At 57.8% G+C, this 12,523-nt stretch overlaps 3 protein-coding genes across 5 annotated transcripts in view; 1 reads left to right on the forward strand and 2 right to left on the reverse strand.

Annotated features, from left to right (window-relative positions):
- The window catches only part of PRICKLE3 (prickle planar cell polarity protein 3), an 8,665-nt gene extending 4,773 nt beyond the window's left edge, over window positions 1–3,892 (forward strand). For 2 of the 3 annotated variants that reach the window (XM_081808884.1, XM_081808887.1), the window contains 4 exons: window positions 993–1,217; window positions 1,334–1,520; window positions 2,327–2,626; window positions 3,191–3,892. In XM_081808884.1, coding sequence (XP_081665010.1) covers window positions 993–1,217; window positions 1,334–1,520; window positions 2,327–2,626; window positions 3,191–3,756 — 1,278 coding nt within the window. In that variant the 3' untranslated portion in view covers window positions 3,757–3,892. The remainder of the gene's footprint in view (window positions 1–992; window positions 1,218–1,333; window positions 1,521–2,326; window positions 2,627–3,190) is intronic. The other variant, XM_081808885.1, reaches the window with a different exon arrangement.
- A 110-nt stretch (window positions 3,893–4,002) lies between these two features.
- PLP2 (proteolipid protein 2) lies at window positions 4,003–6,904 on the reverse strand. The gene is made up of 5 exons (XM_006738393.3): window positions 6,678–6,904; window positions 5,425–5,577; window positions 5,233–5,328; window positions 4,601–4,691; window positions 4,003–4,412 (listed from the first exon to the last, which is right to left on the reverse strand). The coding sequence occupies exons 1-5, from the start codon at window positions 6,771–6,773 to the stop codon at window positions 4,390–4,392; spliced, it is 459 nt and encodes a 152-aa protein (XP_006738456.1). The 5' UTR covers window positions 6,774–6,904; the 3' UTR covers window positions 4,003–4,389.
- A 3,274-nt stretch (window positions 6,905–10,178) lies between these two features.
- The window catches only part of MAGIX (MAGI family member, X-linked), a 6,363-nt gene continuing 4,018 nt past the window's right edge, over window positions 10,179–12,523 (reverse strand). The window contains exons 2-5 of the mRNA XM_081807956.1: window positions 12,049–12,131; window positions 11,736–11,972; window positions 11,456–11,627; window positions 10,179–10,713 (exon numbers count right to left, since the gene is read on the reverse strand). Of these exons, the coding sequence (XP_081664082.1) occupies window positions 10,418–10,713; window positions 11,456–11,627; window positions 11,736–11,972; window positions 12,049–12,131 (788 nt within the window). The 3' untranslated portion in view covers window positions 10,179–10,417. The remainder of the gene's footprint in view (window positions 10,714–11,455; window positions 11,628–11,735; window positions 11,973–12,048; window positions 12,132–12,523) is intronic.

The raw sequence follows: 12,523 nt of genomic DNA on the forward strand, positions 1-12,523 counted from the left end.
TGATCCCGGGGTCCTGGGATCGAGCCCCGCATCGGGCTCCCTGCTCGGCGGAAAGCCTGCTTCTCCCTCTCCCACTCCCCCCGCTTGTGTTCCCTCTCTCGCTGTGTCTCTCTCTGTCAAATAAATAAATAAAATCTTTAAATAAATAAATAAATCTTATAAAGAACTGACCCACAGGGGTGCCTGGGTAGCTTCGTTGGTTAAGTGACTGCCCTCAGCTTGGGTCATGATCCTGGAGTCCCAGGATCGAGTCCCGCATCAGGCTCCCTGCTCAGCGGGAGTCTGCTTCTCCCTCCGACCCTCCCCCCTCTCATACTATCTCTCTTTCATTCTCTCTCTCTCAAAGAAATAAATAAGGGGCGCCTGGGTGGCTCAGTCGGTTAAGCGTCTGCCTTCGGCTCAGGTCATGATCCCAGGGTCCTGGGATCGAGCCCCGTGTCAGGCTCCCTGCTCCGAGGGAGGCCTGCTTCTCCGTCTCCCTCTGCCTGCCGCTCTGCCTGCTTGTTCTCTCTCTCTCTCTCTCTCTGTCAAATAAATAAATAAATAATCATTTAAAAATAAATAAATAAAATCTTAAAAAAATAAAAAGAACTGACCCACAGTGGCAGGGCCTGTCTGTAGGGCCCAGTGGTGGGTGGAATTTGTCTTCAAGGCCCCTCTGGGTAGGTGGAGCCCAACCCTAGATCCTACTGTTGGGGTCTAAGGTGAGGTTTGTCACTAAGGTTCCCCTACTGGGCCTGGCCTGTCTCTTTGATTTCCCCAGCACCCTGAGGACACGACTTGCCTTTTAGGCCACCCATGATTAGAAGGGCCTGTCTCTGTGGTTTCCCACCCCCAGGAGTCCGGTCGGCCTCTAGGGGACCCTCCCGCGTAGGCAGGGCCCGCCTAAAAGTTGCCCCACAGGTGGAGCCAGTCACAAAGGTCAGCCAGGGGAAGGCCCACGTGCGACAGGCCTTGGCTGACCCCCGTCCATCTGACCATGTCGGCGGCAGCGTCTCTCTGTCATTTGGCAGTGCGGGAAGCAGATCGGAGGCGGGGACATCGCCGTATTCGCCAGCCGAGCAGGCCTGGGTGCCTGTTGGCACCCGCAGTGCTTCGTGTGCTCCACGTGCCGCGAGCTGCTGGTGGACCTCATCTACTTCTACCATGCTGGCAAAGTCTACTGTGGCCGCCACCACGCCGAACGCCTGCGCCCGCGCTGCCAAGCCTGCGACGAGGTTCGCACCTCTCTGCGCCCTCCCCGGGGTGGGAGTGGAGGGTGAGCAGGGCCAGGGGCAGGCCCTTCTGATGGCCGAAGTGGCCCGTGTGTGTCCCCCCCTCCTCCCCCCTGCAGATCATCTTCTCCCCTGAGTGCACCGAGGCCGAAGGCCGGCACTGGCACATGGGTCACTTCTGCTGCTTCGAGTGCGAAGTCTCGCTGGGAGGGCAGCGCTACGTCATGCGTCAGAGCCGCCCCCACTGCTGTGCTTGCTACGAGGCCCGCCACGCGGAGTACTGTGACGGCTGTGGGGAGCACATTGGTGGGTGAACAGGCGACTGGACCGGAGGACAGATGGACGGCTGGGCCGGAGCGCCGCCGCACCAGGATCCTCCGTTATAGTCCATACTTGGAGTCGGGCGCCGGCACCATAGCCCTCCACCCCTCTCCGCAAGTCCCTCACCAGTATCCCCCATCATGCTGGACTCTCTAAACCACCCCCCTGCACGACCCTAGGCACCACTGCGTATCTAGGCCCACTTCCAGGGTTCCCTCTAATTCCCAGCCCCCTGGGGCTACCCTCTTACTCCTTCAGCCAAGGCCCAACTCCCCCAGACTCTAAATAGGCTCCTGCATCAGCCTAGGTAAGGTCCTACCTCCTAAGGCACACCCTACCCTCTAAGACCCACTCCTTTCCCACCAAGGCCCCGCCCTACCTTCTAAGCCCTGCCCCTCACCCACCCACCCAGGCCTTTCCTTCCGTCCACCTTCTACACTCGGTCCACCTGAAGCCACCTCTTAATGTCTAAGCCTGACCCACATCTCAGAGTCCAATGCCCACCCCCAATCTGGGAGGTGGCACCCTGGGAAAGAAAGAAAGGGAGAAGAGGAGACATCAGCCGGTTTCCAGGAGAGAAAGGATGAGGAACCTTAGGGTGAAGCCCAAACCTCGGTTTCCCTGCTTTCTCCAGAGAAGGGCCCCATTCTGGAGAGTTGGGAGGGAGGGCGTCTTGAGGTACCCTGCCTCAGATTCCCTGTCTCTTCCCAAGAAGGGGGCCATTCAGGACAGGCAGGGGATATGCCTGCCGGCTCTGCCTCAGTTTCCCCCCCTCTCTTCGGTCCCCGCAGGCCTGGACCAGGGTCAGATGGCTTATGAGGGCCAGCACTGGCACGCCTCAGACCGCTGCTTCTGCTGTAGTCGCTGCGGGCGAGCCCTGCTGGGCCGCCCCTTCCTGCCCCGCCGCGGCCTAATCTTCTGCTCGAGAGCCTGCAGCCTGGGGTCTGAGCCCACGGCTTCGGCGACCGGCCGCCGGAGCTGGAGCGCCGGCACGGTCTCCGCACCTCTCGCGGCATCCACGGCCTCTTTCTCCGCCACGGAGGAAGCGGCGGAGACCGCCACCAAAGGGACCAGCACGGAGCCGGAGCCTGGTAAGCTAACCCTCGAGCCACGCCCAGCCTCTCGGAGCCCCGCCCCATCTCAAGCCCCGCCCCGCCCCTTGACTCGCCCTGGCCCTTCACCTGCGGCATCCCTGGCCCTGCCCCCACCTCAGCCCCGGCTGCATCCCCCAAACCGTGCTAGGCCTAGTCTCCAGCCCATACTACACCCCCTCCTGAACCCTGGCTCCGGCCCCCTCGGTTACAAGGCCCGTCCCCTAGCCTCAGCTTGTTCCTTCTTGACCCAAGTTCTTCCTCCTTTCCTCCAAACCCCCGACCTTCCACCCTCCGCGCCCAGGCCCCGCCCCCACTCTATGGCTAACTTGATCGGCTTTAGTCGATGTCACCCCCCCCTTCCATCAGAAGCCACGTTTCTATTCCCTCCACCCAGAGCCTGCCCCAGCCCTCACATTTCCCAAACTCCCCCCACCTCGCTGCCCCCCTCCGACCGCTGCTCCCACTTTCCCAGTCCTGATGGGGTGAAGTGGAGAGAAAGCCCTTCCACGGGCCTCCCCTCGGGGGCCAGATAACAGGGAGTTGCTCCATCTCTCTTTCCAGTTGCAGGCCCTGAGGAGCCCGCCCACTTTCTGAGAGGGGCCCCCCACCGCCACTCCATGCCAGAGCTGGGGCTCCGCGGCCCCCCAGAGCCGCCCCCGGGACTCCCCAGCCAGCCCGACCCAAGCCCGGAAGATAGTGCCTTTGGTCGCCAGAGCACCCCTCGCGTCAGCTTCCGTGACCCTCTGGTGTCTGACGGAGGCCCGCGGCGGACCCTGAGTGCACCCCCAGCCCAGCGTCGCAGGCCACGCAGTCCCCCACCCAGGGCCCCCACCCGTCGCCACCGCCGCCACCACTCGGGCAGACATCGCCACCGCCAGTGTAACTTGGGATCGGGCTCGGACTCAGGATCTTGCTCCAGCTCATCTTCTAGCCCCAGTTCCGAGTCCTCAGAGGAGGATGGCTTCTTCCTAGGGGAACGCATCCCGCTGCCCCCACATCTGTGCAGGCCCGGGCCTGCTCAGGACAATGCAGCGGGAACCCCCAAATCCCCATCTCCACAGCTCCCCAGGAGCTCACGCCCAGGGATGCCCCGCCAGGCCAGAGACAAGAACTGCATCGTGGCTTGAAGGCAGTGTGGTCCTGGAGGGCTCCGTTCTCCGGTCATCTCATGTAGATGATCCCATCCCCCAACCGAAGTCATAAATCCCCTTCCTCCTTCATCCGTTTGTGTTAATGAAGTAATTTAATATTTGTCAGAAAACAGGCCTGGCTTCTTCACTTCCTTGCTCCAGCCGTCCCCCTCCCCAATTTTCCCCCTCCTGATGCTTGAGATTTATCCACATTTGACCAAAGGATTAATTTATTCATTATCATATGTTCTAACCATCTGTTTATTTATCCCTCCACAGAACCACCCCTCACACTGAGGAGTTTACTTGGTGTGGGTCACAACCTGGGGCCTAGAATCTGAAATCTGAGGTTCCCTCCTCCTCTCATTTTGTGGCTTAAGTGGGTGCATAGTCCGGGCAGAACAGGTGTCTCCTTTTGGGTACTGCAGAAGGAAGGGGGACAGAAGCACACCCATTAAAGATGGCCACACCCAGGAGGGACTGGCAGGTAGGAAGACAGATTCTCCCAATAAAGGCACTTGTACTTCAATAAGAGGCTGGGAGTTGGCTGGGAGTGTTGTAAGGGCAGGGAGGAGTTATTCCGAAGGAAGTGTTATTTGCAGGCTTCGGAGAGAAATGAAGGGAGTTCACCTACACCGGGCCATCTGCAGGGTCTGCAAGTGAGGAAAAGAGAGGAAAGCATTGGTAGGATCCATTTCCAGACAAGTAATACTGAAGCTTATGGTACTTATTGGCACTAAAGCCATCAGTACCAATAAGGGGGCCTTTGGGAGACCCCTTTCCTACTCTCCACAGCACCCTCAGCAACAGTCCCCCCGCCCCCCGCAACACACACACTTACCAGTAGGGGCTGCTGTATGTCTTTGCTGCCTCAAGGGGAAGGTGATGTAGGCATCATAGCCAAAGAGGCTTGTAGCAAGTAGGCCCAGTACCTGAGGGTGGGGGTGGGAGTGAGGGAGGTTGGATTACGTGGTCAGCCTACTCAGCCTCTTGTTTCCTTGTATCTACCACCTCCAATGACTGCCCCCATGCAGGGATGGTGACTAAAAACCCAGATCAGGAAGCCAGAGAGCCCCAGGGATAGGCCAGGAGACTGGAATCGACCCCACCCTCCCTCCTCCTAGAACCTCTCAACACAGGGTAACCACATGGTGGCCCCACATGTCAGTGGCACCATTCACACTGTACATTTGAGACAAAGTTCTAGCAGATGGTAGTCTCACGTGTTGACAAAGAGGCCGCCTCTTTGTGCTTTCCACAAAGGTCCCTGTGTTGCACAAGGCACGGCCTTTTACAGCAAATGATGATCTTGGGAGGAGAACCAGAGCCTGGGCCAGACTTTCCCGCAGGCTCTGAAGACAAGCATGGCCTGCTACGGGCCACATACTTTCCTGCCAAAAGCAGAGGCAGAACTGGCCCCTGGATTCTCAAACCCCTCTGTCTTTGCCTTGGAGTTGCCTCTGTGGCTTTTACCCCTGCGATGATTTTGGAGTGGTTTCCTCCCTCAACAAGGACAACAATGGAGGTGATCAGGTAGAGGATGGCCGCTATGAGGGTTCGGAAGAAATCCTGTGAGGCGTGGGGAGAACAGAGGAAGTCAGCATCCAGAGTTACCAGGATCATCCCCACTGCCCAGGCCCCTTCCTAGCCTCGCCCCTTTCTCACACTCCAAGGCCAGTTGATGATCTGTATCTTGGTGTGCAGGTCGCACATGTAGATGACAAAGAAGATAGCAGCAAGGATCATCTCGACCACCGACAGGGAGGAGTATCCTGGTGTGGAGGCACTGAAGCAGATCAGAATCACCAGGCACAATATCTGGAAGGATGACAGGGGAAAGGGCCCCCCCCCCCCCCCGGAATCAGCTCCCAGGCCTGAGGGGATTGGTTTAAATTGGAGGTCTCAAACACTCCGATGATGCCTATCAGGACTGGAAAGATGACAAATACTAATAGCTAAACGTTTACTGTGTGCTCATTGTGTCCCAAAAGCTGTTCTAGGGGCTGTACAAGTATTAATTTACTTAATCATCACGACAACCCAATGAGCTGGGTACTGTTATTAGTATCTTTATTTTACAGATGAGAAAAGTGAGGCACAGAGAGGTTAAGTGACTTGTCCAGGGGCACCTAGTAAGGGGTAGAGCTGGGTGCCTCCGCTTCCCTCCCCTTTCCCCTTCCAGCATAGGGGCGGGCTGCAGGGAGTGGTGCCGCCAGGTGTTTGGTGAGCACTGCTGCGGCCAGCTTTAGGGCCTCGACAGGGGCGGGACCTGCGGTTCCCTCGGCAACCCCTTTGGGAAGCGGTGAGAGTGACACCGGAGGGGCAGGGCTCTGTTAAAGGCGTCGCACCCCTTTTACAAGTCAATCAAAGGCGGCGCCCACTTTCAGGGGGATGGGAAACCCAGGCTCCCCGAGCGGCCCGAATAGCTTAGGGACCTCCTGCCCCACCACAGAAGGGAGAGGAAGAACTGGTAAAAGGGCGGACCGCCCAACCCCGTAGGACCAGGGCTCAGGGCCCCACCCCAGTAGGCCCCGCCCCTGGGCGCGCAGCCAGCCCGCCCGCCCGTGCCCAGGCCGCGCCACGCCCTGCCACGGGAGGCCCCCCGCCTCCTAGCCCCCTGGGATCCCTCCGAAGGAGCCCACTGATGTGTCCACGCGGTCTCCCCCCACAGGGCCCCCCATATGCGCTATGGGCCCCTCGCGTCACTCCGTAGCTCAAGCGGCTCCTGACCACCTTCTCCAAACCCCCCTGGCTCGCCCCGAGCCCCTGGTTTCGGGCCTCCACCACTAACCCACCCACCCGCGCCCCACTGCGGAGCGCCTCCAGGCCCGCGCCTGCCTCACCCGGGGCCTCTGGGCTCCGCGTGGTCCAGCCACTCCACCCTGCCTTTGCCCACCCGCCTGTCCCGGGACGCTCACAATCTCAGCAAACAGGAGAATTCCCTTTCGGGTGCGCGAAAAGCTGGTGCAGGCGGCCCAGCAGCCGGGGGCCGAGAGGCGCTCGGAATCCGCCATGGGGTGGGCCGGGGTCCCTAGGGGCGCGGGGTATCTACTCGCTTGCTCGCGGATTCCGAGACGCTGCACACCCTGCCGTCTTGCCCGCCGTCTGGCCGGGAAGGGGGCCCCCGGGGCGAAGGAGGGAGTGAATCACCTCGCGGAGCAGAAGCGGGCGGGGCCGGAGGGGGCCGGGCCAGGTGGCTGCCGCCCCGGAAGCCCCTTTGCCCCGCCCGCCAAGGATACTCCCCGCCGGGCGCGGAGCCCCCAGGGCGCCCCACCTCCGGGGGCGCCAGCCTTTGAGGCTTGGCAGTTCGGAGTACCATGTGCGGTAACGGAGAGGTCTTTTGCGCTTTCGGAATAGGAATGCTTTCGGTGCTGCCTCAGTTCAGAACCTCGGGGATCTGGTTTGGGGCAAGCACATGACTCAGTTTCCTTAGCTGTAAAAATGGCTGAGGCCGTGGTTAAACCCAGGTATGTTTCCAGAATTCTGAATATTTCGGATCTTAGAAAGTTGTGTATTTCTTAACACTCTCAGCGAGGTCTGAGGCAGCCCCGTTTTTAAAAAAATTTTTTAAAAATAGGGGCGCCTGGGTGGCTCAGTCGTTGAGCGTCTGTCTTCGGCTCAGGTCATGATCCCAGGGTCCCGGGATCGAGCCCCGCATTGGGCTCCCTGCTCGGCGGGAAGCCTGCTTCTCCCTCTCGCACTCCCCCTGCTTGTGTTCCCTCTCTCGCTGTGTCTCTGTCAAATAAATAAATAAAATCTTTAAAAAAAATTTTTTTTAAATAAACACCTTAATATTTATTCAAGAAAAGGGGTGGAAGTCGTTCACAATAAGTGGGATAAGCCAGAACTGAAAATTGTCCCTCATTAAGTCATGTTAGGTTTTGTAACCAAATGGTGCCCAACACGTGAGAAAGCTATTTCCAGAGCTTTGTGGACTTCAAATTTCGGATAAAGGATCATAGTGGGTAGAATAAACCTCTTAGCAGTGATGGAAATGAGACTGCACTAGCGCACAGGCTAAGAGAAAATAGAGCTTGGTGAGCATCAAGCTGCTCAGTAAATGGGGACAGACATTATTAACGGTGTCACAACCCAGGGGCTGACTCTGTGTTCTGCAATCCTAGGGAGGCCCTGGCCCCAAGCGCTGGGCCTGTTTCCTGGTTCTAAGGAAAGGGGCCACCAGCACCGCCCTAGATGAATGAAGATGGGAAGGAGCCCAGGTTTTTTTACTGCTGGAAGCTTGGCAAGATGAGAGGTAGGCTCTTGGGGTGCCGGTCTGGGGGACAAGGCTGATGACATTTGAAGTGTGTTATCCTAAGCGAACAATTTCCCCTGACTCAGCCTTGATTTCTGCATCTGAGACAGGCACCTGGTCACAGGAATCAGGATCTCCCTGGAGATAATGCTGAGGATCACACTCTCCAGACTGGACATTGGTTTTATTCTCATCCCATTTGAGGGAAGAGTTGTGGCTGGAAGGCCAACACAGTTAAACCCAAGGGCCTGCCTGCACCACCACCCCTCAACCTGGGGCCCCTCAAAACCAAGGAAAGGGGCACCCTTCTATCAGTCCAGGTTGCTGAGAGTGGTTGGGTGGTGGAAGGAATGAAGCACACTTTTCCCAGCTTGTGCTTTCCAACTCTGTGAGGACATGTCTGAGTTTCTAGAACAAAACAAACTCTGCTCCACCTCGGGCCCTTTGCACTTGCTGCTCTCAGGGTTGTCAGTGCCCTTCCCCAAGCTCTTCATACATTCGGCTTCTGGTCATTCAGGTCCCAGCTCAAATGTTGTCTTCAAAGAAACCAGCAGCCCATCATCATTACTTCCTCCAACGTAACCTCCTTTTGCTATCTTTATAACTCTGATCTCTCTCTGAAGTTATCTTTTATTTATTTTCTTTTCTTTCCTTTTCTTTTCTTTTCCAACATAGGTCTACACAAGGTTAGAAATCTTTTATGTTTTGTTTCACCAGCATCTCCCCAGTGCCTATCACAGTGCAAGGTAAACAATTGGGGCTCAATTATTACTTGTCAAATGCAGGTGAGATTAAAAGGACCGGCTCGGGAATCCGGCCTTCATTAAATCTTGCTTCAACCCCCTCCCTGGAGCCATTTATACTGTCTGGACCTCACTTCCCTCCCCCCCGTGAAATGGACATGTCAGGATTGTTGAGCAGATGTGTAAGTAGATGAAAATAGATACTGCAAGTAAAGCCAGTAGCTGGAATAAGGCTAAGTAAATGGTGGCTGGGGTTACTATTATTAGTCTCCTGGGTGTGACTGTGTTTATAGGACTGGAGCTCCTTACTTCCCTAGAGCCACACCTCCACCAGGCTCTGAGTCAAGGGTAGCTGGAAGCCCCAGCGCACTCCCCATAATGTCCACAGTGATGACCATTCAAGCATTCACCTCTTCACCTCTTTATACCCCAGCTCCCCCTCTGGCTTTGAGGTCCCTCTCTCCTCCCAGCGTCAGCCTGGAAATTCACACTCGGGTCTTTTAATTTGTCTCCCCTCTCCGGTGGGAGTTGCCCATTCCCGCCTGACCACAACTTCCTTCACTGGGGGGTGCGGGGGTGGGGGGATGGGGGGGTGTGGTGGGGGTGGGGGCCAAGTATTCAGGTTGTGGTGACAAGCGGAGGTGACTGGACATTTCTGGCCTGGGCCAGCGCTGGCTTCGGGGCCATCCCGGTTGGAGTCCCGCTGGCCAGATAAGCCCTGCCTTTAGGGCTCTGCTCCCAGGATGGAGGAAACTCTGGCCTCTCCCAGGACCAGGAACGCCCAGCATGTGGCGTGTGCACACAAGCCTGGCTGCAGTTCGTCACCATCTATGGAAGAGGGGGCGCGGCTCAAAGGCTCTAACAGCCTTTTTTAGCCCAGCCCGCTGACTCACACCTTGCCGGCTCCGCCCCAAAGGGGGCTCCAGGGCCCCAGCCCATGCCCTAAGGGTGTCAGTCTACGTGCCAGCGAAAGCTGGCCGACCAAGGCCGGAAGTGAGAGACCACAGGCTCCTTGTGAAGGAAGCCACCCTGGTTCTAACCTTGCTATCGGGCCATCAGCTGATGTTCTGGACGATTCCTGCCTGGGGCTGGGGGTATTCAGGTGCACTCCCGCTACAACGGCCCACCTCTGCATTCCCCACGCCGGGAGCAAAGATTATCCGTGAGCCCCTCACACCTCCCCAAAAGTGAAATGAATGAACGCGGAGAGAAGCAGGAGTTGGAGAAGAAAAACGGAGTGGGGAGAAAGCACGCCAGGCTGAGGATCGGCACAAGCGGACCCCGCTAGAGGCCCACAGCACGAAGTAAACTTGTCAATGGTTACAAGAAGAGGCCCTCCTTGAAACCAGATCGACCCACCGCGTCCTTTGCGGGGTGAACTCAGGAGCCCCACCCGGCCTAGAGCACCTGGCAAGTCAAGACTGGGTCAAACCATTTTATTACCTCCCCCGCTCAAAACCAGAAGCGCAGGGCTGGCCCGTCCGGAGGGCTGTACCACTGACACTGCGTGGGGAGCGCAGGCTGGTCCGCGGCACAGCAGGAGTGGGGGTGGGGCAGGACCAAGTGGAAGCTCTCCCAGCGATGCTAGTGTGCGGTCGGCGGAGCACACCAGATCCAGGCTGGGCAGTACCAAGTGAGCATCGGACCGTCCCATACCTGCTCAGTGCCTCCGCCTCCCAGCTGCCATCTCGAGAGCAAGCTGCGCGGCCCCTGGGATCCCTAGGGCCCGCGAAAGCCGTTCCTCACTCGGCACCAGCCAGGGTCCCGGGGAACCCGGGGTTCGGTCGTCAGGGTCCTCTGTGCGGCGCTCAGGAGGAGAAACCGCGGGGCAGTCGGCCAGCGGCTCTGGGCTGCCCGGGGTTTGGGACGCTGTACCGGATGGAGGGTGCTGAATTGGGGAAGCACTGACGCTGCGAGACCTCATCACCTCTGGTCCACCAGGATCTGGGCTGCGATCTGGGGATGGCAGACCTGCGGGTTAGATTGGGCGAGAGGGTGGGGAATGGAAAGCCGAGCCCCCGGGGCTGAGGGCAGCGGGGAGACTCCAGGGGCTACAGGAGACAGAGACCCCACTCCTTAGAGAAATCTCCCTTTGAGGCCTGGACAAACCATTCAGGAACCGTTACCACCCCTCAAGACTCCCCCCCCAACACACACAAACACACACGCTTTTCCTGAGACCCCCCCCCACATCTGGATCCAGGACATGCCCCCCAAATAATTTACCACAATCCCAAAGGAAATCAAACCCTGACCTTGACCTCCAGATGCTAAACCCCTCCCATCTAGGACCCCGGACTATCTGCCTCGACTCCCAACCGTTTTCGTATGGACCCCTCAGCTTTGGAACTAGATCCCCACCCCCCACCCCACCCCCGCACCCTCTGGATCCCCATCCCATCCTCTCCCTGCTGAGACCCACTCTGCCTTCTCATGAGAGGACCACAGCTCTTCCTTCTAAACACCTGCTTTTACCCCAGACCCCTTCCCCCTTCTCTTCTCCCAGTACCTCAAAAGCCTCCCCTCTAAAATCTACTTTTATTCCTATCCTGGGACCCTGCCCTTCCCGATCCTGCTTTTGAGAATACCATGACCCCTCAAAGACGCTAAACTCTGACCTCCCCACTGAGACCACCAACCCCTCCCACCCTGGACCCCAGCCTCTCCACTTTGCAACCCTCTCCCTCGGGAAACCCACCATCTCCTTTCTGGGGCCCTCCCACCCCTTCAGGCTTGCCGGGGTGGGTTTCAGGGGGCCTGCTTAGTACGAGGCGGAGACGGGGGCCGCCTGCGCGAATGCGCTCCACCACCTGGGCATGGGTGAGGCCCTGAGTTGACTCTCCATTGATGTGGAGCACGAGGTCCCCAGCCTACAAGAGTGCAAAGAGAGGGGTATTGTAGAAAGCAGATAGAGAGCACCCCCACAAAGGGCGAGGATTGGGCTAGCACTGTTGAATGGACAGCGTCTTATACCTCACCTGCAAGCGACCAGAGAGCTGTGCTGGCCCGTTTTCCAGCAGCCCACGCACTGCCAGAGGAGCATCCCCTGCTGAATCTCGGCCTCCGCTTAATGTAAAGCCAAAGCCCGTGGAACCGCGAACCAGTTCCACGCAGAACCGTCCAGAGGTCTGGAGCGGCTTCGAAGCAGAACGTGCCTTAGCCTGGGTCACTTGGGGTGGCGCGGGACCTGTACCCAATGTCTCTGACCGATGATGCTGGAGTAAAAACACAAGCGTACATACATTGCCAGTCTCAAAGCAGGTGGCATCCAATAAAAGGGCGAGGTGGTACCTGCGGCCGGTGTTCCACGAAAGTAGGATTAGGCAGGCGACTGTCTGTAACCTCTATGTCCGCAGAATCCAGCACACTAACGGCTGGAAGATGAAAAAGACAGTCAGAGGGGTACTCTATGGAAACCACCTAGGACCTGCGCCCTGATTTAACATTCTAGCCTCACCTCACTTCCTTGACTCTAGAATGCAGACTGACACATCCACCCATTTAACTGGGCTCAGCCCACATGAATAACTGACCTGAGCCCACTTTTAAGTAATAATCCTGGGCCCAGCTATTCGAATACACCTCCAGACCATCCTATAGTCCTCTAAGAACGCGAAGATCCCGCTCCTCATATTACATCCTTAGGCCCCCACTGCGGGGAGAGGGGGGTGCAAATCCATGATTGGGCTCCTGAACTTTTCAGGCTCCGCCCTCTAACTGGCCTCTAAACTTCAACCCATATCTGACATTTCGATCCCTCCCCCTG

The sequence above is a fragment of the Leptonychotes weddellii genome, chromosome X, assembly GCF_054177405.1.
Source record: "Leptonychotes weddellii isolate Sample4059 chromosome X, ASM5417740v2, whole genome shotgun sequence".
NCBI classification, from domain to species: domain Eukaryota; kingdom Metazoa; phylum Chordata; class Mammalia; order Carnivora; family Phocidae; genus Leptonychotes; species Leptonychotes weddellii.

Bases quoted from the DNA above. Each gene is read 5' to 3' on its own strand.
- PLP2 (XM_006738393.3), bottom strand. From the start codon at position 6,773: ATGGCGGATTCCGAGCGCCTCTCGGCCCCCGGCTGCTGGGCCGCCTGC. The intron at 4,692-5,232 runs GTAAAAGCCACA...CCCCACCCTCAG, and splicing joins ACTCCAAAATCATCGCAGGG to GTACTGGGCCTACTTGCTAC. The intron at 4,413-4,600 runs GTAAGTGTGTGT...CCTCACTTGCAG, and splicing joins ACATACAGCAGCCCCTACTG to ACCCTGCAGATGGCCCGGTG.